At 47.1% G+C, this 26745-nt stretch overlaps 1 protein-coding gene across 1 annotated transcript in view; it reads left to right on the top strand.

Annotated features, from left to right (window-relative positions):
* The window catches only part of LOC120063491 (probable E3 ubiquitin-protein ligase HECTD4), a 74453-nt gene that overhangs the window by 20028 nt on the left and 27680 nt on the right, over window positions 1–26745 (top strand). The window contains exons 2-29 of the mRNA XM_039013870.1: window positions 297–743; window positions 777–853; window positions 8413–8502; window positions 8611–8738; window positions 13833–13941; window positions 15845–15983; window positions 16096–16266; window positions 16366–16558; window positions 18909–19067; window positions 19182–19295; window positions 19401–19541; window positions 19702–19934; window positions 20017–20159; window positions 20293–20363; window positions 20494–20599; window positions 20835–20955; window positions 21090–21218; window positions 21587–21711; window positions 21967–22120; window positions 22308–22408; window positions 22558–22762; window positions 22891–23115; window positions 23239–23402; window positions 23561–23806; window positions 23925–24117; window positions 24199–24303; window positions 24391–24479; window positions 24593–24759. Of these exons, the coding sequence (XP_038869798.1) occupies window positions 297–743; window positions 777–853; window positions 8413–8502; window positions 8611–8738; window positions 13833–13941; window positions 15845–15983; window positions 16096–16266; window positions 16366–16558; window positions 18909–19067; window positions 19182–19295; window positions 19401–19541; window positions 19702–19934; window positions 20017–20159; window positions 20293–20363; window positions 20494–20599; window positions 20835–20955; window positions 21090–21218; window positions 21587–21711; window positions 21967–22120; window positions 22308–22408; window positions 22558–22762; window positions 22891–23115; window positions 23239–23402; window positions 23561–23806; window positions 23925–24117; window positions 24199–24303; window positions 24391–24479; window positions 24593–24759 (4345 nt within the window). The remainder of the gene's footprint in view (window positions 1–296; window positions 744–776; window positions 854–8412; window positions 8503–8610; window positions 8739–13832; window positions 13942–15844; window positions 15984–16095; window positions 16267–16365; window positions 16559–18908; window positions 19068–19181; window positions 19296–19400; window positions 19542–19701; window positions 19935–20016; window positions 20160–20292; window positions 20364–20493; window positions 20600–20834; window positions 20956–21089; window positions 21219–21586; window positions 21712–21966; window positions 22121–22307; window positions 22409–22557; window positions 22763–22890; window positions 23116–23238; window positions 23403–23560; window positions 23807–23924; window positions 24118–24198; window positions 24304–24390; window positions 24480–24592; window positions 24760–26745) is intronic.

Raw genomic sequence — 26745 nt, 5'->3', positions numbered from 1 at the left:
TGTGACAAATGAGATTTGATTTGACATCTCATATTGAAGCAGTGCTCTGTTGTAAATTGGATTAAGAGGTAGCCAGACCCCAGCTAGATGGTGATTTACAGTCCGTGCACTATACTGGATGCGGTCATCACTTTGAGATCTCTACCCATTGTCTCCCCAAGGATTTGTACTTTCTCCTGTTGGTTATAGATCTCCATGACTATTTTATGTATCCCTCACACATTTTCTCCTTCTCTCGGTCTCTCTGTCTCTCTGTTCCCCTCTCTCGCTCTTCCTCTCTCTTCCTCTATCTCTAGATCCTCACATTCGAAACGAAGAACCCTGCGGAGCTGGCTGAGCGTCTCCGTGCCGTCTGTGGTAACCAAAGCAATGCGTATGCCCGCCTGTTTGAGTACCGTTTGAATGCGCTGCGGGGCCTGTGGGGGGCCCAGCGTCAGCTGGCCCTGGAGGAACAGCAGGACCGGGAGGGGGCCGGGGGGGGAGATGAGGAGGCCCTGGCCCTGCTAAAACGACAGGGCCTGCTGCAGCAGCCTGAACAGGCGCCTTTCACTTCCCGTGTGGGCCTGCTACTGGTCTTCCCCCTGCTGCAGTCCCAGACACGCAGTGACCCAGCGCTCTGTGGGGTCACAGCGGAGGTGCTGCTGTCTTGCCTGCGTGACTGCCAGCCCCTCAGCCTCAGCAAGGAACCCGCAGACTGCCTCAACGGCCTGGAGGGGCTGCTCTGCTCCTGGCTGGAGGAGGGGGTCCAGCAGACAGCACAGACCCAGCAGGGGCAGGCTCCGACGTACATGTTCCATGCACACAGGCAGAGGGAGAACGCCGCCGCTGCCCTGGTAGCCCTCGCCTGCGCCAGGTGAGACCACACCCGTAACACCAGCAGACACCACAAGTGACTAAAATGTATTTTGTTATTTTATTTAACTAGGCAAGTCAGTTAAGAACAAATTCTACCCCGGCCAAACTCTAACCCAGACGACGCTGGGCCAATTGTGCGCTGCCCTATGGGACTCCCAATCACAGCAGGTTGTGATACAGCCTGGAATCGAACCAGGGTTTGTAGTGATGCTTCTAGCACTGAGATGCAGTGCCTTAGACCGCTGCTCCACTCTGCTTACCTGTCTGGCTCATTTACTCCACCTTCAAAATACTGCCCAGATGGTGATTATGCAAGCCGTATAGTGTCATCCCATTTCTGTTTTCACTTTCTGTATCCTAGCTAGCCCTGTCAGTGTCCTAGCTAGCCCCTGTCAGTGTCCTAGCTAGCAACTGTCAGTGTCCTAACTAGCCCTTGTCAGTGTTGTAGCTAGCCAGTGTCGTAGCTAGCCCGTGTTAGCCCATGTCGTAGCTGGCCCGTGTCGTAGCTGGCCCGTGTTGTAGCTAGCCCGTGTAGGTGTCCTAGCTATTCAGTGTCCTAGCTAGGGATGCACCGATACAACATTTTTGGCCGATACCGATATCCAATATTTTCCTTGTCAAAAACCTGATACCGATATTTAGAATTTTAGCTAACCTTTAAGCGTTCTAGTACAGTTAAATAGTTGAAACAACACACACACACTGACCAAAAAGTTATTACCAGTAAAACATAATCAAAACCTATTTCTTTCACTTACTTGCTGTGCTGTTTCGTTGTTCGGTCATTTCATTCTCAACCAGGATTTCGTCATACATGTCAAGCAGTGAAGTTTCAGCTTTGTCTGTCTCTGGCCTCTCTTCCTCGGTGCGCACTGTCACTGTGTCCGTTCCCATCTTGTCCAGCTGTGTCTGTAACATTTCACGTAAACCCTGTTTCTTGTCTGCATCGAAGTAGCGGTCCTTGTACCTAGCATCAAGCATGGTGGCGACACAGTAAAGAGGCTCAGAGAGAATACCACCGAATCGCTTGTTCACAGCCTCTAGTAGAGTACTTTGCAAGTTTTAACCCCACGGTCTGTGTCGGCAGTTTTGTTGAGCAGGCGTTTCAATGCCATGACAGAGGGTATCACGTCTGCTACAGACGCAGTTGATGAGCTTATTTCTCGAGTCAGTTGTTCGAATGGCGCTAGGAGTGTGTTCATGTTTCCAAGTTTCAAATATGTTCTCAAATGCCATTGAAATGGCAGCAGCGGTATAAGAACCAGCATGTTCTTGAGCATGCAATACGGCTTTCCTCAGTATGAAATCCTCGTCGACCCACTGTGCTGTCAGACGCAGCATGCTCGTGCGGCTGACATCGCTGGTCCAAATGTCAGTCGTGAAGATAATAGCAGTGACGCTGATAGCAAGTAGCTCATGGATGTGTGTTTCAACAATACTGTGTAACTCTGGTAGGGCAACATCTGAAAAATAGCGCCTACTTGGATTTCACCTTTGAGTTGTCTCACTGAAATTCTCTCTTTCTTTCAAATGGCTGCTCGACTTGAACTTGTTTAGTTGTTGGAAGTGTGCGCTTAGTTTTTTTTCTGCTTTTGTTGTAAGTAGTCGCTGAACGTCTGGGGGTGATGCACTTTCAAGTGAGTAATTAGGTTTGTGGTATTGAAAGATTTCACTTTCTCCCCTCTGGAAATAATAGCAGCACAAACGTTGCATATGGCCTTTTTGTTATCTTCCTTTGAAACTTCAAAATAAATCCACACAGCAGACATTGTGGGCTAGCTTAGGAATGCTGTATTGCACGTGTAGCGCTGTATTTTTTGTGGCGTCATTACGTCATCTATCTACGTTATATAGGTATGCACGTCAGCTTTGACATCGGTTTTGTACATCAGCGTTAAACTAAACATCGGGCCAATGCAGATGTTGGCATTATTAGCTAATATTGGCTGATTCCAATATGCTTACCGATATATCGTGCATCCCTAGTCCTAGCTAGTCAGTGTCCTAGCTAGCCAGTGTCGTAGCTAGCCAGCGCCTGTCGTTGCCAGCGGCGCCTGTTGTTGCCAGCAACATTTGAAAAAGGTCTTTCAGTTATTGTGTTTGCTTTGTCAGTGATGCTTGTTGCACTGGGGTCTTGTGTGTTTCACATAGGAAAACACACTTTTTCACTGGCTGCGGCCCGGCTTCTGCTGTTGACAACTGAGCTTGACTTGTCAAAACCAGAACCATCCCCCCTGTGTGTCCCCTCTGTAGAGCCTGAGAGCCCATTGTGTCAGGGAACCATCCAGTCCTAGTGCTCGGTCTTCACCAGTGGTGGCTAGTTAAAGAGCTAGGCTATCCTCTGTCTTCCCCTCTGATGGTATGGGCGTGACGTATCACTGCATTTTTTTTGTGTGAGCTGCATAGGCTAACTGTTTCTCATCAGTGTGACGTCACCAGCTGGTGAGAATGATGTGTTAGTGTAACGTGGTCTGCGTTGGGGAGGTTGGGTGCTGGTTCCAGGCTGAATCATCTGTTGTTTATTACATGTGGGAGCCAGCAAGACTCATGTGAATACAGTTACCTAAGCCACACTCACAGGCACAAACAAAAACACTGACACACAATGATAACTTCAATGTCTTTCAAATACAGTGCAATGTCTTTCAAATACTCCTTGAATTTTTCCACATTTGGTTACGTTACAGCCTTACTGTAAAATGTATTAAATATATTTGTTCCTCATCAATCTACACACAATACCCCATAATGACAAAGCAAAACATAATTTTTTTAAATGCAAATGTGTACAAAAAATAAATGGAAATATCACATTTACATAAGTATTCAGACCCTTTACTCAGTACTTTGTTGAAGCACCTGTTAGTGTTCGTTCCTTTCCTCCTTCCTTGTTAATCATTGGGTCATTGGTGAAATTAGCATTATGACTATCTTTAATTAAATCATTCAAAAACCTTTATGAATGCAATTGCAGACAGAAATTGACAAACAGGAACATAGCACGCATGTTTCTGAGTATGTTCTGCATCAAACAAAAGGTCTCAAGTTGTTTTATTAAACCGAAGTCCCGCCTTAGTGATGTCACTGACTACGTCATTACCTTTTTACTCCTGAGACCAAAACCCTGCATCCATGGCTATACAAACATAGAGTTTCAGTGTTTATCTAAAAGCTAGGCAATAAATGTCCCCTCCCCTAAGTTGATTTATTGTGGAATGTCTGACTAGTCTCTTATCTCCCACACTCCCCTGCAGAGTTCTGTCTCAGTCACACAGACAGAGAGACAGAGAACAACGCTAAAACTATATAATTAATATATATATTGTTAATCTATAGACTAGGACCCTATACATGTAAGGAGGGAGGGGTCTTATAACCCCTCCCCTTATATTAATATAACATAAGCATAATCAATTATTCTAATACATCAAACATCTGTACAGCCCCAAATCATGACCGTTAGGTGAATCCTGACACACCTTTGGCAGCAATAACAGCCTCGAGTCTTGGGTATGACGCTACAATTCTCCGCAGATCCTCACAAGCTCTGTCAGGTTGGATTGGGAGCGTCACTGCACAGCTATTTTCAGGTCTCTCCTGAGATGTTCAAGTCCGGGCTCTGGCTGGGCCACTCGAGGACATTTAGAGACTTGTCCCGAAGCAACTCCTGCATTGTCTTGGCTGTGTGCTTAGGGTCGTGAAGGTGAACCTTCACCCTAGTCTGAGGTCCTGAGCGCTCTGGAGCGTGTTTTCATCAAAGATCTCCCTGTACTTTGCTCTGTTCATCTTTCCCTCGATCCTGACTAGTCTCCCAGTCCCTGTCGCTGAAAAACATCCCCACAGCATGATGCTACCACCATTATGCTTCACTGTAAAAATGGTGCCAGGTTTCCTCTAGACGTGACGCTTGGCATTCAGGCCAAAGAGTTCCATCTTGGTTTCATCAGACCAGAGAATCTTGTTTCTCATGGTCTGAGAGTCCTTTAGATGACAGCCTGCTTGGAGTTTGGCAAAAGGCATGAGCCTTTTATGGAGGAGTGGCTTCCGTCTGGCCGCTCTACCATAAAGGCCTGATTGGTGGAGTGCTGCAGAGATGGGAGAACCTTCCAGAAGGACAACCATCTCCGCAGAGGAATTCTGGAGCTCTGTCAGAGTGACCATCGGGTTCTTGGTCACCTCCCTGAACAATGCCCTTCTCCCCTGATTGCTCAGTTTGGCCAGGCAGCCAGCTCTAGGAAGAGTCTCTGCATTTCTGAACTTCCATTTAAGAATGATGGAGGCCACTGTGTTCTTGGGGACCTTCAATGCTACCGAAATGTTTTGGTACCCTTAGACCAGATCTGTGTGTCTACATAATCCTGTCTCGGAGCTCTACGGACAAGTCCTTCAACCTCATGGCTTGGTTTTTGCTCTGACATGCACTGTCAACTGTGGGACCTTATATAGACAGGTGTGTGCTAGGGATGCACGATATATCAGTGAACATATCGGAATTGGCCGTTATTAGCTAAAAATGCCAACATCGGTATTGGCTGATGTCTAGCTTAACGCCGATGTTAAAAACCGATGTCAAAGGTACCGTGCATACTTATATAACGTAGGTACATAAAACTTCGCACAACATGTGCAACACAGCATTCCTAACCTAGCCCACACAATGTCTGCTGTGTGGATCGAGCAGTCAACAAGTCGAGCAGTCATTTGAAAGAGTAAGAATATTTCAGCGAGACAACCCGTGACAATATACCGTTCTGTTGTTGGTGATGTTGGCTTTTGTCGAGTGGTCGAGTACCGGTACACACTACCAAGTGCGCTATTTTTCAGATGTTGCCCTACCGGAGTTACACAGTAATAGCGTCACTGCTATTAGCTTCACAACATACATACTATGGAACGCCGTTTGGGTCTTTGCGTGTCAAAAAAGATACAGTAGCACTGCCACAGCTGTACAAAAAAGTCAGCAAACAAGCAAGCACCGGCAACGTACGACATGTTGGTAATAAAGCATCAGTTGTTCGCCCGCAACTTCTGGGGGTAGCTAGCTTTAGCTTGGTACCTAGCTATCACCAATACAACCAGCCTGAAAACAATGACCATAGAAACTGCAATCATTTTCATTATTCTTAGCAATGATTTAGGAATCCATGTGAGTATTGTTGTTCGCCTATTGAAATTGAACTTCAGTTCATGAAAATAAATAGCTAGCCAGCTACTTAACCCTGTTGCCCAAAGCTAACATTATAAGCAGCCAGCTAGCTTCATCTGGCTCGTGGGGCTTGACTGGACCGGGTTATGTGTTGTGAAGCTAGCCACAGTAAGGATTAGGCACAATAGTGGAATTTGCTGTTTGCTTCAAAATAAAGGTATGTCATTGACAGTGATGCATATGAATACAAATAGTAGTATTATGCCATACTTTTATTTTGAAGGCTAACCGCAAGGTCCACTATTGTGGCTAATCCTTATTGTAGCTAGCTTCACAGATTGGTCGGACAACCATTCAACAAATAAGAACTGTCTTATAAATTAGGGTTAGCTAACTATAGCTACTGAAACAGATTATGTCGTGTTATTTGATGTGTATCTTTTTTGACACACAAAGACCCAAACGGCGTTCCATAGATATCCTGGTTGAGAATGAAACGACTGAACAAATGAACAACGGAACAGCACAGCAAGTAAGTGAAATAAATAGGTTTTGATTATGTTTTACTGGTAATGGGGACATACTTAAATGCCAACAAAATAACTTTTTGGTGTGTGCGTGTATGTATATATATATATATATATAACACCTTTATTTAACTAGGTAAGTCAGTTAAGAACAAATTCTTAAGGCTGCTAAAATGTTAAATATCAGTTATCGGTATCGATTTTTTTTGGCAAGGAAAATATCAGTTTTGGCCAAAAATGTCATATCGGTGCATCACTAGTGTGTGCCTTTCAAAATCATGTCAAATCGATTGAATTTGCCACAGGTGGACTCCAATTCAAGTTGTAGAAACATCTCAAGGGTGATCAATGAAAACAGGATGCACCTGAGCTCAATTTCAACTCTCAAAGCAAAGGGTCTGAAAACTTATGTAAAAGTATTTCCGTTTTTAAATTTGAATACATTTTCAAACTTTTCCAAAAACCTGTTTTCGCTTTGTCGTTATGGGGTATTGTGTGTAGATGAGGATTTTCAAAATGTAATCAATTTTAGAATAAGACTGTAAACTAACATTTTGAAAAAGTCAAGGGGTCTGAATACTTTCCGAATGCAATGTATATTCTATAAATCCTATGATTCTATGTGGACGACACTGAGTCAAAGTACACACATTATATTATACTGTACTATCCTAGAAGCACGCACACACACACACACACACACACACACACACACACACACACACACACACACACACACACACACACACACACACACACACACACACACACACACACACACACTGTAACGGTTTTGACTTGAGGTTATTATTTATAGGGGTGCCAAGTAGGTTGTGCCTACCAGAGAAAACATTGGTTTCTCCTTTTGGTTTGGGAGGGAATGAGTCCCATCTGGTCCGTCAAGTCTACACCAATACAAAGGACTTGTGTAAATGTCAGGATGGAAATACACTTTTCATAAACCCTTAAAACATTGGAAAGAACTTCAAAAACAACTGTATTCTTTTGCGTGGGTTGTATTAACAACATAAATGATCACACACACACATAACAATATAACAAATAAAGAGCTCTGGTTCCTCCAGAAATGTCCTGTACCTCGGGCCTAAAAAGAGTCCAGCCCGGTAAAGAAGTTCAGGGACTCAAGTGACCTTAGTCATGTAATGTTGGTCCGTAGCGTAAACCCAGTATTAATCATACAATCAAAATAACACTTATTTTACAACACAACTATAAAGCGTATCAAAGACTAATACGTCCTCACTTACAACTAACTACATAAATCACAGTATACATCACCCCAAAACAAATGAAGTACCGTGTACAAAAAGGTTGTAGTCAGTCGGTCAGTCAGACAATCCGAAAAGGCCACGAAGAACAACGGAGAGGTGTAGTCCACAGACGCAAAGAGTGGAGCCGATCCTGGGTAAACTAGCTATTAGGCTACAAAACACACTTTAAGGCAACAAAACAAACAGAATAGCGACGCTTCAAGAACTGAGGGTTGAACACATCCTCATTCACGTCTCCATCACAACCCCACTTTTGCTCAGCTGATGCTGGCTATTTAATTGGGAATTAAAGGGGAAGCGCCCTATTGGAAAGAGAAGCACTATTTAATTGGGAATTTAAAGGGGAAGCGCCCTATTGGAAGGAGAAGCACTGAGACGGTTCAGAAGCATTCAGGGCCGTCACAACACACACACACACACACACACACACACACACACACACACACACACACACACACACACACGACACAGCTGAAGCATGGAACAACATTCCCTCTAGTGCACACAACTAGAACTACCTGAGACCTCTCAACTGCACTGACTGTCGCTCCCTCCATTTCCCTAGTTTAACACATGTGCTTTGTGTTTCCAGGGGGTCCTTAAAGACCTTTATCCACACTGTTCACCTGCTGCAGAAACAGACAGACCTGGGCCAGCTCCCTGTGGCTGATGTGCTCTACAAGTGAGTCTAGTATCCTTATGTCTGGATGTGCTTGGTGAGACACCCTTGTGTCCCTTCCCTGTCTTGCCGTGGTTGTGACCTCTCTCTCTCCCTGTCTGTCCCACCCAGACTCCTAGTGCTGGAGGGGGGGCCAGGCTCCCCGTCCTGTCTGCTCGGGGGCAAGCACAGTGTTTCCTGGGGCTTTGAGGACATGCTGCCTACACCTGACAGCAGCAATGGAGGGGCAGAGACTAAAGGTAATCAAATCAAATCAAATGTTATTGTCACACACACATGGTAAGCAGATGTTAATGCGAGTGTAGCGAAATGCTTGTGCTTCTAGTTCCGACAATGAAGTAATATCTAACAAGTAATCTAACAAAGTCACAACAACTACCGTATACACACAAGTGTAAAGGGATGAATAAGAATCTGTACATATAAATATATGGATGAGCGATGACTGTGCGGCATAGGCATGATGCAGTAGATGGTATATAATACAGTATATCCATATGAGATGAGTAATGTAGAATATGTAAACATTATTAAAGTGGCGTTATTTAAAGTGACTACTGATACCTTTATTAAGTCCATTTATTTAGGTGGCCAGAGATTGAGTCTGTATGTTGGCAGCAGCCTCTCTATGTTAGTGATGGCTGTTTTAACAGTCTGATGGCCTTGAGATAGAAGCTGTTTTTCAGCCTCTCGGTCCCAGCTTTGATGAACCTGTTCTGACCTCGCCTTCTGGATGGTAAAAAGGTGAACAGGCAGTGAATCGGGTGGTTGTTGTCTTTGATTATCTTTTTGGCCTTCCTGTGACATCGGGTGCTGTAGGTGTCCTGGAGGGCAGGTAGTTTGCCCCCCGGTGATGCGTTGTGCAGACCGCACCACCCTCTGGAGAGCCTTGCGGTTGAGGGCGGTGCAGTTGCCGTACCAGGCGGTGATACAGCCCGACAGGATACTCTCGATTGTGCATTTGTAAAAGTTTGTAAGCTGTTGCGCCTTCTTCACCACGCTGTCTGTATGGGTGGACCATTTCAGTTTGTCCGTGATGTGTACGCAGAAGGAACTTAAAACGTTCCACCTTCTCCACTACTGTCCCGTCGATGTGGATGGCGGAGTCCACGATCATTTCTTTTGTTTTGTTGACGTTGAGTGAGAGGTTTTTCTCCTGACACCACAATCCGAGAGCCCTCACTTCCTCCCTGTAGGCCGTCTCGTCGTTGTTGGTAAAAAGGCCTACCACTGTTGTGTCGTCTGCAAACTTGATGATTGAGTTGGAGGCGTGCTTGGCCTCGCATTCATGGGTGAACAGGGAGTACAGGAGAGGGCTGAGAAAGCACCCTTGTGGGGCCCCAGTGTTGAGGATTAGCGGGGTGGAGATGTTGTTTCCTACTGCGTGTCTTTGACTATGCCAGATTAATTGCTATGACATGCTATTCTATAAAATAATTTCTCCGTAATTAATATTACCTGATTGAACTAATCATGTAAATATTAATTAACTAGAGAGGGACACCACAAAATAATATTTATAGAGCTGTTATCTTCCGAATAAACTCTTAAAGATTTAGTAATATTTTACATCCATAGCAGTCACATTAATCGTCATTTTATTCAGTCTCATCTGAAAGTGGTAAATCCTTTGTTATCTGCAAGAATCCTGGCTAACAAGTTGAATCAGCAATACAAAATTGGGTTTAATTATTTATTTACTAAATACCTAACTAATCACACAGAAACACACATACACAATTAAATCATAACTTGATTACAAAGTGCCGTCATAAAGAAAAACGTCCCTAGCGGGCGGAATAGATATGACAGCTTGTTACACAAAGAAAAGGGGCTGAGTTTTAGTGAAAGGGCGGGAGACTGGGACAGGGCCGAAGCTGTGCTATCGTAAATACAGTATCTTATGCATTCTAAATTACCGCCCATTTGAAAAAGGAAAATGCAATAAATATTTACTCTGAGCTGCGCTTCAGTAGGTTGGTGGTAGATGGAAGGCCGTCTTGCCAAACCGAGTCCTCTGTCCTTTGAAGAATGTCTCCGGTGGTCACTGGATACGTTGGAGTAGCGTCGATGTGTAGTAGACGGGATACTCTGACTGTCCTTCCTAACCTGCGTTTGTAGCAGCTGTTGCTAACTCAACGGCTAGGAGGTATCACTTCTGTAGTGAATACGAGTTCAAAGTTCATACCATTTGCAACCAAAGTCCATGCTGATGTTGGCTTAGTTCTGTAGTTATTATCCGAACCATTCTGACATTGGATCGTCATCCTAAATGTACCCGGAACAGGAAGTTATATTTTTGTCAATGGCTTTTATAGTGGAGGGAGAGGGGTGTGTCTGAAAAGTTTATAACCCATGTCTCTTCACAGGGGCGGGCCCCTAGTTGAGCAGAAGCCCAAATTTATGAAAATCCAAATCTCTCATTTGGAAGCTAAAATTACATTTAATCTCTTCACAAATAATTTCATATTCAAACATTTGAATTAAACAACAATTCCATGTGAATCCGATACCTCTGACGTTTAGACTTTCCACAGTAGAGTTTATGTCATTCTATCATTGATGAGAATGTGTCAGAGGGCAACCGAACTGACATAATATACCTTAAGTACCACCGCATATGTTCAGTTGGTCGGATTACCAGAATATAGTTCATTTCCCCCCCCAACTTCTGATGTTCTCAGAATCTCTATGTTAACCAATGGGTTTTCTTATGTCACATCAGTTATAGTAGGTAGAGAGAAAAAGGGGGAAAGAGGTATTTATGACTGTCATAAACCTACCCCCAACCCAACGTCATGACACTACCTTCACCACCTGGGGGCGGCCCATCAGAATGTCCAGGACCCAGTTGCACAGGGCGGAGTCGAGACCCAGGGTCTCGAGCTTAATGATGAGCTTGGAGGGTACAATGGTGTTGAATGCTGAGTTATTGTCAATGAACAGCATTCTTACATAGGTATTCCTCTTGTCCAGATGGGATAGGGCAGTGTGCAGTATGATGGCGATTGTATCATCAGTGGACCTATTGGAGTGGTAAGCAAATTGGAGTGGGTCTAGGGTATCAGGTAGGGTGGAGGTGATATGATCCTTGACTAGTCTCTCAAAGCACTTCATGATGACAGAAGTGAGTGCAACGGGGCGATAGTCATTTAGTTTGGTTACCTTGGCTTTCTTGGGTACAGGAACAATGGTGGCCATCTTGAAGCATGTGTGGACAGCAGACTGGGATAGGGATTGATTGAATATGTCCGTAAACACACCAGCCAGCTGGTCTGAGCATGCTCTGAGGACGCGGCTAGGGATGCCGTCTGGGCCAGCAGCCTTGCGAGGGTTAACACGTTTAAATGTTTTACTCACGTTGGCCACGGAAGAGGGCCTTGTCAGTGGCACTGTGTTGTCCTCAAAGCGAGCAAAGAAGTTGTTTAATTTGTCTGGGAGCAAGACGTCGATGTCCGCGACGGGACTGATTTTCTTTTTGTAATCCGTGATTGACTGTAGACCCTTCCACATACGTCTCGTGTTTGAGCCGTTGAATTGCGATTCTACTTTGTCTCTATACTGACGCTTTTTTAAAGTATGTATGTGAGAACATTAGCTCCATTGGCCTTGGGGGGGTTGCTTTTTTTGAAAGCTCAAAAGATATTCCGGTCTATTGAACTATGGGTCATTTTTGGGCTGTCTTGAGTATTCTTTCTCACAGTACCATTATAGAATAATTTGTATGGGAGTGCTCTGTATGTGCAGTTAGGTGTGTTTCCTTTTTTGTGGATACAGGTAGTGAATAGGCCTAGACATGTTTATTTTGTGTTTTAACTGACAAGTCTTGTTGGAGTGGGGTGACTCTGCTGGCCCTCAAAATCCTCGCTGCCTCTTATTATGATTTATCTGTTCACCTCTTTAGATCTTTTATATTTGGTCCTTTGTCTGCAGCCAGTTAGAACTCCAACATTTAGCCAGAGAGGGAGACATGGAGTCATCATGCTGATTTCATTCTGTCTCATTGGCTGAGGCTGCTGAGGATGGCATCATGTGTTGGTTATAGGGCAGGGTGGTGACTAGCTGAAGTTAAGGGGCGAAAGAGGAAGAGAGGGTGATGGCTTGTTTCCTCCACTCGATGGACTGACCTTGGAGAGCCCTGTAAGGCTATAGGACCTCAGCAGCTCCCCCTATAGGAGGCCAGTTGAGAGGCATAGACATGGCAGCAAGAGAATGTATTAGAACTGGCTGGCTGGGGGACTTAATTAACCCTTCTGTACATAAAATGTCTGCATGCATGACTGTAAGTCACTTTGGATAAAAGTGTCTGCTAAATGGCATATACAGTACTTAAGATGCTTATTAAGGGACAACAAATATATGAAGATAACTTTATCCCATTATTCAACAACATGAAAACAACAGATTTATTTAAATAGAACAATTTTCCCTTAAATCTTACAGGTAGAATAAACCTTTTTAGAAGGGCATGGCTCCCAAAGTTTTTAGATTTATTTTCGGTAATAGCAATTACCCCACCGAATATTTTTTTTTTTAAAGTATACTTGGTCATAAGTCTTTATATAGGTAAATGAAACTCCGAGAATAAAAAGGAAAGTTTTACATCTTCCTAAGTCTGAGAGTGGTTTTAACCTTCCAGACTTGGAATTGTATCAACTCGCTACCCAAGGCTTTTACTTGCAACATATGGTTAAATGTACTGAAGAGGAACAATGGGTACATATTGAAGATGTGCATGCTCATCCCCAGAATCTTTTTACGTGTCTATTTTCAAAGGATAAAGCTAAGAACATTAACAACTTCATAGTGAAGAACATTTTAAAAGTATGGGAGAAAACGAAATGGATTCTACAAAAAACAATATCCCTCCCTAAAACACACCCTTATGGTGTCCTTGGATAGCTTTACAGAATTAATCGATGAATTTGCCCACATGGAAAACTAAAGGCATAGAAATAATATATGACGTGGTAATAGGAAATACAATTATTTCCATGACAGAATTAAAAAGCTTTTGGTCATGTAGTGTATTACTATTATTATTATTATTAGTAGTAGTATATGTAAACACAAATTATCAATCGGACAATTAGGGCTATACTATGACTGTCACTGCTGTCTGCACCATGGTTCCTCACACTGGCGGGAAGATGTGAGAAAGCAAACGGATGGACATCGTCTTGTTGCCTCACCCCTTTCACTGTTGTTGTCCCTTGCTCTCTATACTGTCCTGACTCTTTCCCCTCCTTCCCTGTTTCTTTACCCCTCCTTCCATTTTTCTCCCTCTTCTGCTGTTTCTCACTCCGTCTCTTCCTCCTTCCCTGCTGTTGCAGACACAGACCTGGGGCGCTGTCTGGCCACAGACGGGCTCTATCTCTACACCACTAACTCCTTTGGGAGAGGAATCAGCAAGCTGGGCTCCGGTTTGCACGGGACACTGAGGTAACATGGCACCCCTGCTTTCATATGCAGAGGGAGCGATAATGCAGAGGGAGCGATAATGCAGAGAGATAATGCAGATCGGATGATAATGCAGAGAGATCGATAATGCGGATGGAATGACAATGCAGATGTAACGATAATGCGGAGAGAGTGATAATGCAGAGTGAGAGGAAAATGTATGTATATGCTGGAAGTAGAAGCCTAAGAGTTGTTGTCCATTAGTGTATGTATATATATATACACACACACACACACACACACACACACACACACACACACACACACACACACACACACACACACACACACACACACACTACCAGTCAAAAGTTTGGACACACCTACTCATTCAAGGGTTTTTCTTTATTTTTAAAATGTTCTGCATTGTTGAATAATAGTGAATCAAAACTATGAAATAACACATATGGAATCATGTAGTAACCAAAGAAGTGTTAAACAAATCAAAATATCTTTTATATTTTATATTTGAGATTCTTCAAAGTAGCCACACTTTGCCTTGATGACAGCTTTGCACACTTGGCATTCTCTCAACCAGCTTTACCTGGAATGCTTTTCCAACCATCTTGAATGAGTTCCCACATATGCTGAGCACTTGTTGGCTGCTTTTCCTTCACTCTGCGGTCCAACTCATCTCAAACCATCTCAATTGGGTTGAGGTCGGATGATTGTGGAGGCCAGGTCATTTGATGCAGCACTCCATCACTATCCTTCTTGGTCAAATTGCCCTTTCACAGCCTGGAGGTGTGTTTTAGGTCATTGTCCTGTTGAAAAACAAATGATAGTCAAACTAAGTGCAAAACAGATGGGAAGGCGTATCGCTGCAGAATGCTGTGGTAGCCATGCTGGTTAAGTGTGCCTTGAATTCTAAATAAATAACAAACAGTGTCACCAGCAAAGCACCCCCACAACATCACCCTCCTCCTCCATACTTCACGGTGGGAACCATACATGCGGAGATCATCCGTTTACCTACTCTGCGTCTCACAAAGACACGGCAGATAGAACCAAAAATCAAAAACTTATCCTCTGCAACAGAGTTAACTCTGGGTCTTCCTTTCCTGTGGCTGTCGTCATGAGAGCCAGTTTCATTATAGCGCTTGATGGTTTTTACGACTGCACTTGAAGAAACTTTAAAAGTTCTTGAAATTTTCCGCATTGACTGACCTTCATGTCTTAAAGTAATGATGGACTGTCGTTTCTCTTTGCTTATTTGAGCTGTTCTTTCCATAATATGGACTTGGTCGTTTACCAAAATAGGGCTATCTTCTGTATACCACCCCTACCTTGTCACAACACAACTGATTGGCTCAAATGCATTAGGAAGGAGAGAAACTTTTAACAAGGCACACCTGTTAATTGAAATGCATTCCAGGTGACTATCTCATGAATCTGGTTGAGAGAATGCAAAACTGTCATCAAGGCAAAGGGTGGCTACTTTGAAGAATCTCGAAAATTTAAAATATATTTTGATTTGTTTAACATTCTTTTGGTTACTACATGATTCCATATTTGTTATTTCATAGTTTTGATGTCACTATTATTCTACAATGTATAAAATAGTAAAATAAAGAAAAAACCTTGAATGAGTAGGTGTGTCCAAACTTTTGACTGGTACTGTATGTGTGTGTGTATATGTGTATATAGACACACACACAAACAAATGTATGGGGGATTGGAAATTATGCAGACAATTACATTGATGGAAGCCACAATCTATCTGCAATATCTACCCTCCCAAAAAGTGAGAGTGCCACACTAAAATACCCTTACCACAGGGACACCTCCTGTTCCCTTCTTCTGCCCTACTGGAAATCCCCCTCTGATTTCACTTTCTGAGCAAAATGTCATAGGAAATGGAGAGCCTGGTTTTGTGTTTGTGCAGGGGGTTTGTGTACTGTCGGAATGAGGAGTTTGAGGCGGGCTGGGTGGTGTTCAGCAGCGGCCGCCTTCTCCACCGCCCCGCCTCCTTTGATTTCAAGCCCCATCAGCTGTGCCACGTCATCGACCCCTTCACCCTTCAGGTACGCCAGCTGGCATCTAGCAACAGACTTCATGACGTCACTTATGATGACTCAATTACACAGTAGTGTATCTCCACTAAAAGACTGACTGTGCTCTTTCTACCCGTCTCAGGCGTGCCAGATCGTGTCAATGCCAGCCCACCACTTCCCTGTGGGCAGCAGCGTGACCACGCTGCACCTGTGCTCAGATGGAACCTACCTGTACTGGGTGTGGTCTCCCGCCAGCCTTAACGAGAAGACCCAGAAAGGCCACTCCATCTTCATGGATGTCTTTCAGCTGTCGGTAAGTGAGCATGCTTCATCTAGCCTCTCAACAATGCTTAGCAAAGCTCTTCCCTCGTTCCCCTCTCTCACCCCCCTGTCCCTCCTCCCCCCGGTGCAGCTGGAGACAGGGTTGTGTGTGGCAGACGTCCTGCAGGAGAGGGTGATCCTGACACGGAAGGAGGGCGAGTCTTCCAAGTGTCTAAACGAGCTGCTGCTGAGCCGCATGTCGCGCTTCCGCGCCTCCCACTCCGCCACGCTGGCCGCTCTCACCGGCTCTGCCATCTCCAACACTGTCAAGGAGGAGCAGTCCGGTAATACTCACACTCACACTCAATACTCATAATACACTCACACTATTTAGATATATATACACAAATCAAATGTATTTATATAGCCCTTCGTACATCAGCTGATATCTCAAAGTGCTGTACAGAAACCCAGCCTAAAACCCCAAACAGCAAGCAATGCAGGTGTAGAAGCACGGTGGCTAGGAAAAACTCCCTAGAAAGGCCAAAACCTAGGAAGGAACCTAGAGAGGAACCAGGCTATGAGGGGTGGCCAGTCCTCTTCTGGCTGTGCCGGGTGGAGATTATAACAGAACATGGCCAAGATGTTCAAATGTTCATAGATGACCAGCGTGGTCAAATAATAATAATCACAGTAGTTGTCGAGGGTGCAGCACCTCAGGAGTAAATATCAGTTGGCTTTTCATAGCCGATCATTAAGAGTATCTCTACCGCTCCTGAGGTCTCTAGAGAGTTGAAAACAGCAGGTCTGGGACAGGTAGCACGTCCGTTGAACAGGCAGAACAGTTGAAACTGAAGCAGCAGCAATGCCAGGTGGACTGGGGACAGCAAGGAGTCATCATGTCAGGTCGTCCTGAGGCATGGTCCTAGGGCTCAGGTCCTCCGAGAGAGAGAAAGAAAGAGAGAAAGAGAGAATTAGAGAGAGCATACTTAAATTCACACAGGACACCGGATAAGACAGGACAAGTACTCTAGATATAACAAACTGACCCTAGCCCCCCGACACATAAACTAATGCAGCATAAATACTGGAGGCTGAGACAGGAGGGGTCAGGAGACACTGTGGCCCCATCCGATGATACCCCCGGACAGGGCCAAACAGGAAGGATATAACCCCACCCACTTTGCCAAGGCACAGCCCCCACACCACTAGAGGGATATCTTCAACCACCAACTTATCATCCTGAGACAAGGCCGAGTATAGCCCACAAAGATCTCCGCCACGGCACAACCCAAGGGGGGGCGCCAACCCAGACAGGAAGATCACGTCAGTGACTCAACCCACTCAAGTGACGCACCCCTCCTAGGGACGGCATGAAAGAGCATCAGTAAGCCAGTGACTCAGCCCCTGTAATAGGGTTAGAGGCAGAGAATCCCAGTGGAGAGAGGGGAACCGGCCAGGCAGAGACAGCAAGGGCGGTTCGTTGCTCCAGAGCCTTTCCGTTCAACTTCACACTCCTGGGCCAGACTACACTCATTCATAGGACCTACTGAAGAGATGAGTCTTCAATAAAGACTTAAAGGTTGAGACTGAGTCTGCGTCTCTCACATGGGTAGGCAGACCATTCCATAAAAATGGAGATCTATAGGAGAAAGCCCTGCCTCCAGCTGTTTGCTTAGAAATTCTAGGGACAATTAGGAGGCCTGCGTCTTGTGACCGTATCGTACATGTAGGTATGTACGGCAGGACCAACTCGGAAAGATAGGTAGGAGCAAGCCCATGTAACGCTTTGTAGGTTAACAGTAAAACCTTGAAATCAGCCCTTGCCTTAACAGGAAGCCAGTGTAGGGAGGCTAGCACTGGAGTAATATGATAAATTTTTTTGGTTCTAGTCAGGATTCTAGCAGCCGTATTTAGCACTAACTGAAGTTTATTTAGTGCTTTATCCGGGTAGCCGGAAAGTAGAGCATTGCAGTAGTCTAACCTAGAAGCAACAAAAGCATGGATTAATTTTTCTGCATCATTTTTGGACAGAACATTTCAGATTTTTGCAATGTTACGTAGATGGAAAAAAGCTGTCCTTGAAACAGTCTTGATTTGTTCGTCAAAAGAGAGATCAGTGTCCAGAGTAACGCCGAGGTCCTTCACAGTTTTATTTGAGACGACTTTACAACCATCAAGATTAATTGTCAGATTTAACAGAAGATCTCTTTGTTTCTTGGGACCTAGAACAAGCATCTCTGTTTTGTCCGAGTTTAAAAGTAGAACGTTTTCAGCCATCCACTTCCTTATGTCTGAAACACAGGCTTCTAGCGAGGGCAATTTTGGGGCTTCACCATGTTTCATTGAAATGTACAGCTGTGTGTCATCCGCATAGCAGTGAAAGTTAACATTATGTTTTCGAATGACATCCCCAAGAGGTAAAATATATAGTGAAAACATTAGTGGTCCTAAAACGGAACCTTGAGGAACACCGAAATGTACAGTTGATTTGTCAGAGGACAAACCATTCACAGAGACAAACTGATATCTTTCCGACAGATAAGATCTAATTAAATGTGTAATAACCAGGCAGTGAAAATTATGATTGAATCCATTATCCTCATCACATTGTGCGATTCACACTTCACGTCCCTTAGTCCTGTATATTTATGTTGTGTGTTGAAGCATGTCTTTGCTCCTCTTCCACAGCAGTGAACACTAGCTGTGGCCTCCCTCTGAAGACTCTGAGGAAGACGCCCATGTATGTGTGTGGGACCTCTCTGGTGATGCTGGCATCTCCGCCCGGCGTGTCTGGCAGTTCTACCACACGCTCCCTGTTTGGAGGCACCAGCGGTCTGTCCTCCCTGAAAAGTAAGAGCAGACATGTTCATCTTCACTGGGAATCTCTGTTGTGTTTTTAAGTCTCTTTTCTTTCTACTGTCAGTGGCATGTTTGTTGACTGCTTTCCTCTCTTTCTCTGATCAGTCCTCTCCTCCAGTCTGGTGTTCAACCTAGCTGATGGTCAGTTCAGCAGCCGGGCAGACCTCATTGATGCCCCTGGCAGTTCTCTGGGCAGGGGTGCCCAGGTGGCAGGGCTAGGTAAGCTCCTGTTCAGGAATTAGTTTTTTTCTGTGTGAGCTGAAATGTATAAAGTGCAGCACTTATTTGTGTTGTAACCCCTGCACCCTTTCCTATGTGCTATAGGAGCCTGCTATGACGCCCTCAACAACTTGATCTGGACCTGCTCCAGTGACTACATGGACCAGTGGTGTAACCCTGGCAACCAGGCCTTCCATCACATGTGCCATAGGCTTGGCGTCAGCAATGTCATCAAAGAACCCAAAGGTAACCAAAACAGCCCTAATCCTGTTTGTCAATCGACGCTGACCTCAAGTGATGTGCTGCAGAATCATAGGCTAAATAGTGTCTGAACCAGCTTCTTCATTCACGTCAGATCAGGCAGTTAGTAGTTACTACCCTCCCTTCCTCTTTCTCCCTGCTGCAGAGGAGACCGTGGCCACCGGTGAGGTGATCAACCAGCTGCTTCACCATGTGGGCGCTATGTGCATCCACCAGCTCAACCTGCTGGCAGCCAGCAGTAGCCTGCCCCTGGGCACCCTCCTGGGCAAGCAGCACCCCATCGATGCTCGCCACTTCAGCAGCATATGTGACATCATGGAGAAAGCCATGGTCAATGGGGACAGCTGCATCATCCGCTGCATCCTGGTGGTGTTCCAGGTATGGTGGAGCTGGAGATCCAGCCTGGAGTCCAACTGACGTCTAAATCACTCATATTTACACGTTGGTGTTTGTCGTTCAGGTGGTGTTCAGGTTCTTCAACCCTCAGTCGGAGCAGAACAGGGAGAGCGTGCGGCGTTCAGGTCTGCTCCTGTGGCAGCTGCTCATGGCACCGGTGGATCAGATCGGACCAGAGATCCAGGCAGAAGTGTGCCTGGCTATCAGGTAAACACAACTCAGTACAGCACAAATCCATAACCATAAACACAGGACACACATAAAGACCTGGACTTTGAGACAACTATCGGTCCCTTGATTGACATCTACTGTCTCGGTCTCTATCTCTCCCTCTCTGTAGCTCGGGTTTGAATACCTTGTATCAGGGGGAGTCTGAACTCAACAACCTGCTGAAGCTGGTCCTGACAGAAGGTGATAGTTGCAACCTACTCATTGGGCTTTATGTACACTCTTAACACATTCTAGTCATCTTCGTATAGGGCTTGTATCTGGTACAATGTAATCGCTGAATGTGGTCTGTGTGTATCTGTGTGATCTTTAGGGGAGAGGAACAGTGGTCTGTCTCAGCTCCGTGATGTCATCCTCACCAACCTGGCTGACCAGCTGCAGAAAAATCGATTTGGGAGTGACGAAGATGACCACTACAGGTAGAGCACAACTATTGCAGAGATTTGCTCAACACTTTGCAATTTCATGCATTCCTGCTTGAAAAATAACTCCCAATTCCTCCCCTAACCAGAGCTAAAGGGTTTCACTGAGTAACCTGATGCCATAAAATGTTCTATCCCATTAATAATAATGCAATATGACACTGTCTCTCTGTATTTGAGGGTTGTTCAGCTGAATCAGTCTGAGTATCTCTCTCCTGTGTTTCCCCTTCAGACTCAGTGATGAACTCCTGCACAGCATCCTGAAAACCGTTGTCCGTGAATCCTGCCGTCTTATCACCAAATGTCAGACTGTCGCCAGGGACGACTTCCAGAAGCTTCTCTCCACTGTGCCAGTATGTGTCTCTGTCGCTGCTCAACTACACCGAGGATCAACTGGGCTTTGTCTGGTCAGACCGTCCATTGACTAATCAGCAGTAGATTGTGTGTTGCCTCTTGCATACTGACTTCCCTCCTCCCCTTCTACCAGGTGGCCTCATCAAGCCTGCGCTACCTCATGGCCATTCAGAACCACCTGCTTAGCAACACTGTTCTGATCTGCCCCGACGACAACGACGACAGTGACAACTCCCTACAAGGGGAAACAATGAAGGTACAGGTAAACACCCCCTTTAAATACCCCTACTGCTGTCTGTCCATGTGGAGTCCATATGTCCGCCCCTCTCTTCTCTTCCTCTCTCTCTCGCTCTCCCTCTCTCTCTCTCTCTCTGAGCGGGTCCTCAATTGCTGCAGCAATGGAGCAAGGAAATGTTCAATCATGACACAGCATAGCCACCCCATTTAGCATATTCAACAGTAAGCCCTTTTTTCTTAGTGCTTTTATCTATGGGTGTTTGTTTTCTTACCCACAGGCACATAGTATAGCTGCGACTGTACATTTTTTTGGAATTCATGTAGTTGTTTTTCCTGTTGTAAGCAAGTAGGCACTGTTACGGAAGCATTGCCTTTTCTGTGTGTGGTTCCCAGGAGCTGCAGACCAGCATCCTGTCGCTGGCCACCAAGATCCTGGTGGGGTGTGACGAGGTGCTGGAGAGCCTGCAACAGGTGACCACTGCCCTCATCAACAGTGACATCACCGACCGAGAGACCAGGTGACCATCACCACTCCCTACCTGTCTACCTGTTGCCTGTCTACCTGTCATTTTACCTGTTGTCTGCTTACACCTAGCCCTCAACCTGTTGCCTGTGTATCTGCATGTTCCCTTTCTGTCTGCCTCTTCTTCTACATACCTCTCATCTCACATTTCTCTCTCATTCTCTTTCCTCCTCTTCCTCTCTCCTCCTTGTCCCTACTCTTCCTCTCTCCTCCTCCCCCTCTCCCCTCTTCCTCTCCTCCTGGGCCGCAGGCTGAAGGGCTTGGAGCAGATTACCAAGGCTACAATGCTGGGGCACCTGCTGCCGGTTCTGCTCACCTCTCTGATGCACCCCAACCTGCAGACACTTGCGCTCGCCGACACCCTCATGCCCCAACTAGTGCAGCTAGTCCTCTACACCAGCCAGGTGGGGGCACTCAAACAGTCTCACCTCAATGCAGATATTCTTCTCTGGTTTAGAACTTGTGGCCGTCATCTCTAGTTTCTGTGTTGGAATATGGGTAGACATATGGTGATTGTTAAATGAAGGTTGATGATAATTTGGAAGGAGAATGAGTATGTATTTATATGGGTTTCCTCTGGTCATTTCCCAGACTGCTCTGCTGCTCAAGACCCAGTCTCCTCTCTTCACTGACAGCACTCCATTGGTAGGAGGGCCGCTGGGCCAAAAGACGCCTGCTGCTGCTGATGACAGGTAAGTGCACACACGGTCGTCTGTGTAGGCCAGGTTTATCAGGACCATAAGCCTGGTTTTCCAAGTGTGTTTGTGTATCTGTCCCTGACGACTGTTCCTCTGTCCCTGACGACTTTCTCTGTCGCCGATGACGGTCTGTCCTTCTCCAGCTTTAGAATTCTAGATGAGCGGGAGGAGCCAGGCTTCCTAACAGGCCTGAAGATCCCTGCGCCGTGGGCTGCTGGGAAGACGGTGGAGACGGTCCACCCGGTGCGAGACAACTATAAGTTCAAAGAGACGGTACACATTCCAGGAGCACGCTGCCTTTACCTGCGCTTCGACTCCCGCTGCTCCTCACAGTACGACTACGACAAGGTGACCAATCCCTGCACCTCTACACCCCACATCATATTTCCTTGGTAAAGCTATGGCATAACATGTGAAGTATTGCAAAGCTCTATGAGGAAGAGTATTTACTTGATCTTTTCTCTCTGATGTTCCAGTTGGTGATGTATGCCGGGCCCAACACTAACAGTCGCAAGGTGACTGAGTATGGAGGCAACACTCTGGGCTATGGCAGTCGCAGTGTCCTAGGGACAGGTTGGCCCAAAGACCTGGTCAAGGTGGAGGGGGACACAGTGACATTCTCCTTTGAGATGAGGAGTGGGCGCGAGCACAACACCCCAGACAAAGCCATGTGGGGGTTCTCCTGCACTGTCCGAGCCCAGGTACACACAGCTGTGAAGTTGTAAAATACCGCATGAGTTCTGGCATGTTGCTGCCATGTTGGACATACACACCCAGACGTTGTTACAGTGTTACATTGAACTGTCTCTGTTTTCCCACTCCAGGAGTCATCGGAGGATGTCTCTGGGGGTCTCCCCTTCCTGGCAGACCTGGCGTTGGGTCTGTCTGTACTAGCCTGCTCCATGCTCCGCATCCTCTACAACGGACCTGAAGTAACCCGAGAGGAGGACGCTTGCCATGACCTGCTCTGCTCCAAGCTGCTCCAAAGGTGACACAGCATAAATGGAGAATGATACAGAGCACATCCTATAGATAGCGCAAATGCACTGCAATGTAGAAGCACAGTCGTATAACCACTGTAATAAGAATAAATTAGTCAAATGACGTGTGACACAGCAGAGACTATCTGTTTTGTGTTTCCTTCAGGTGCCAATGGCAGGTGGAGGCTAATGGTGCCCTCTCTCCAGCCCTCACCCCCAGCCCCTCACCCTTACCCCTCACCATCGAGGAGGACCAGGAGTTCACCTACCCCTCTGATGTCCTCATCCCTCCCCCGGGCCTCATGCCTGGGGCCTACTTTGACCTGCCCCGTATCCGCCTGCCTCCAGGAATCATGGGCCGGCTACGAGAGGTGTCCGGCAGGGGGCGACCACAGTTCCGTCCCAGCATCAAGTGAGAAGGGGTGACGATATATACGGCAGGCTTGCACAACTGCCATCCTAATTCTATTTTAACCAGTCATTACTGTCTTTCTTTTCCTCCCCCTTTCTCTCTGACTTGCCCGTGTCAGGGAGGTGATCAGGCCAGACGTTATGGAGGAGGTCATAATGTCATGTGTGATAAAGCATCTGACGCTGGTGGATGCTCTCCAGTCACTCGTCAACTTCCAGTACCGCGAGGAGCACGCTGAGGAGTACGACCTGCTCTGTAAGATCATGGCCGAGACTTTCAAGAAGATCAACGCCATGGAGCGCCAGCTGCAGGTACACAAGTGGCACAGTTCAGCTTTTCCCTCTCCAAGTGTGTGTATGTGTGTATAACTTTGTCTGTTGCCCCCCCCTCAGAGTGTAGCAGAGCTGGAACAGAAGTGGCAGAACGAGGTGGAGGAAGCTCAGCAGGGAAAGCTAGAGAACAATACTCCATTCTTCCATGACTACCACTTCTTTGAGGTACACATCCCTCTACCTCTAATTCTCCACAGATTCTCTTAAAATTGTTCACTGTTCAGCTCACATAATTTGTTTTTGTTTCCCCAGAACAAAATGAAGGAACTAGAATTGCTGTGTTCACTAAAAGAGGTCCCACTGGACTGCAGTGATTTGGAAAACGTTGTCCTCACGCTGAGGTAAGAGAAGAGAGACGTGACAATACAGATGTTGACAGATGAGGTAACATCTACACTGCTTTCGAAGACTCCATGTTGTCTTCTGGTTTGTGATCATCTGAATTTGTCCACAGGGAGAAGTTCTTCCAGGAGGTGAACTCTGTCCACCTAAAAGGTGCTGTGCCGCTGACCAAAACCAAAGCCCTGGTGAAGAGCCTGATGAACCGCACAGAGCTGCTGCTCCACGTCACCATCGCTCCTCACTGCAGGAGCCTGAACACCACGCCTGCTGGCACGCCAGGTACAACTCAGCTTACACCTTCCTACATTATACCTCCCCAGCCTACTGCACCTCCCCAACCTACTGCATCTCCCCAACCTACTGCACCTCCCCAGTCTACTGCACCTCCCCAGCCTACTGCACCTCCCCAGCCTACTGCACCTCCCCAACCTACTGCACCTCCCCAACCTACTTCACCTCCCCAACCTACTCCACCTCCCCAACCTACTGCACCTCCCCAACCTACTGCACCTCCCCAACCTGCACCTCCCCAGCTACTGCACCTCCCCAACCTGCACCTCCCCAACCTGCACCTCCCCAGCTACTGCACCTCCCCAGCCTACTACACCTCTCCAACCTGCACCTCCCCAACCTACTGCACCTCCCCAACCCACTGCACCTCCCCAGCTACTGCACCTCCCCAACCTACTGCACCTACCCAACCTGCACCTCCCCAGCCTATTGCACCTCCCCAACCCGCACCTCCCCATCCCACTGCACCTCCCCAACCTGCACCTCCCCAGCCTACTGCACCTCCCCAGCCTACTACACCTCCCCACCCTACTCCACCTCCCCAACCTACTGCACCTCCCCAGCCTACTGCACATCCACAACCTACTACACCTCCCCAACCTACTGCACCTCCCCAGCCTACTGCACCTCCCCAACCTGCACCTCCCCAGCCTACTGCACCTCCCCAACCTACTGCACCTCCCCAGCCTACTACACATCCCCACCCTACTCCACCTCCCCAACCTACTGCACCTCCCCAGCCTACTGCACATCCCCAACCTACTACACCTCCCCAACCTACTACACCTCCCCAGGCTACTGCACCTCCCCAACCTACTGCACCTCCCCAACCTGCACCTCCCCAGCTTACTGCACCTCAACAACCTACTGCACCTCCCCAGTCTGCTGCACCTCCCCAGCCTACTGCACCTCCCCAACCTACTGCACCTCCCCAACCTACTTCACCTCCCCAGCCTACTCCACCTCCCCAACCTACGGCACCTCCCCAACCTGCACCTCCCCAGCTACTGTACCTCCCCAGCCTACTACACCTCTCCAACCTGCACCTCCCCAACCTGCTGCACCTCCCCAACCCACTGCACCTCCCCAGCTACTGCACCTCCCCAACCTACTGCACCTCCCAAACCTACTGCACCTCCCCAACCTGCACCTCCCCAACCTGCACCTCCCCAGCCTACTGCACCTCCCCAACCTACTGCACCTCCCCAGCCTACTACACCTCCCCACCCTACTCCACCTCCCCAACCTACTGCACCTCCCCAGCCTACTGCACATCCCCAACCTACTACACCTCCCCAACCTACTGCACCTCCCCAGCCTACTCCACCTCCCCAACCTACTGCACCTCCCCAGCCTACTGCACATCCCCAACCTAGTACACCTCCCCAACCTACTGCACCTCCCCAGCTACTGCACCTCCCCAGCCTACTGCACCTCCCCAACCTACTTCACCTCCGCAACCTACTTCACCTCCGCAACCTACTGCACCTCCCCAACCTACTGCACCTCCCCAACCTACTGCACCTCCGCAACCTACTGCACCTCCCCAACCTACTGCACCTCCCCCACCCACTGCACCTCCCCAACCCACTGCACCTCCCCAACCTACTGCACCTCTCCATCCCACTGTACCTCCCCATCCCACTGCACCTCCCCATCCCACTGCACCTCCCCAGCCTGCACCTCCCCAGTCTACTGCACCTCCCCAACCTGCACCTCCCCAGCCTACTGCACCTCCCCAACCTACTGCACCTCCCCAGCCTAATACACCTCCCCACCCTACTCCACCTCCCCAGCCTACTGCACCTCCCCAACCTACTGCACCTCCCCAGCCTACTGCACCTCCCCAACCTACTACACCTCCCCAACCTACTGCACCTCCCCAGCCTACTGCACCTCCCCAACCTACTGCACCCCCCCAAACTGCACCTCCCCAGCTTACTCCACCTCCCCAACCTACTTTACCTCCCCAGC

The sequence above is a fragment of the Salvelinus namaycush genome, chromosome 18, assembly GCF_016432855.1.
Source record: "Salvelinus namaycush isolate Seneca chromosome 18, SaNama_1.0, whole genome shotgun sequence".
In the NCBI taxonomy this organism is placed as follows: domain Eukaryota; kingdom Metazoa; phylum Chordata; class Actinopteri; order Salmoniformes; family Salmonidae; genus Salvelinus; species Salvelinus namaycush.
This window is presented reverse-complemented; position numbering and strand designations above follow the sequence as displayed.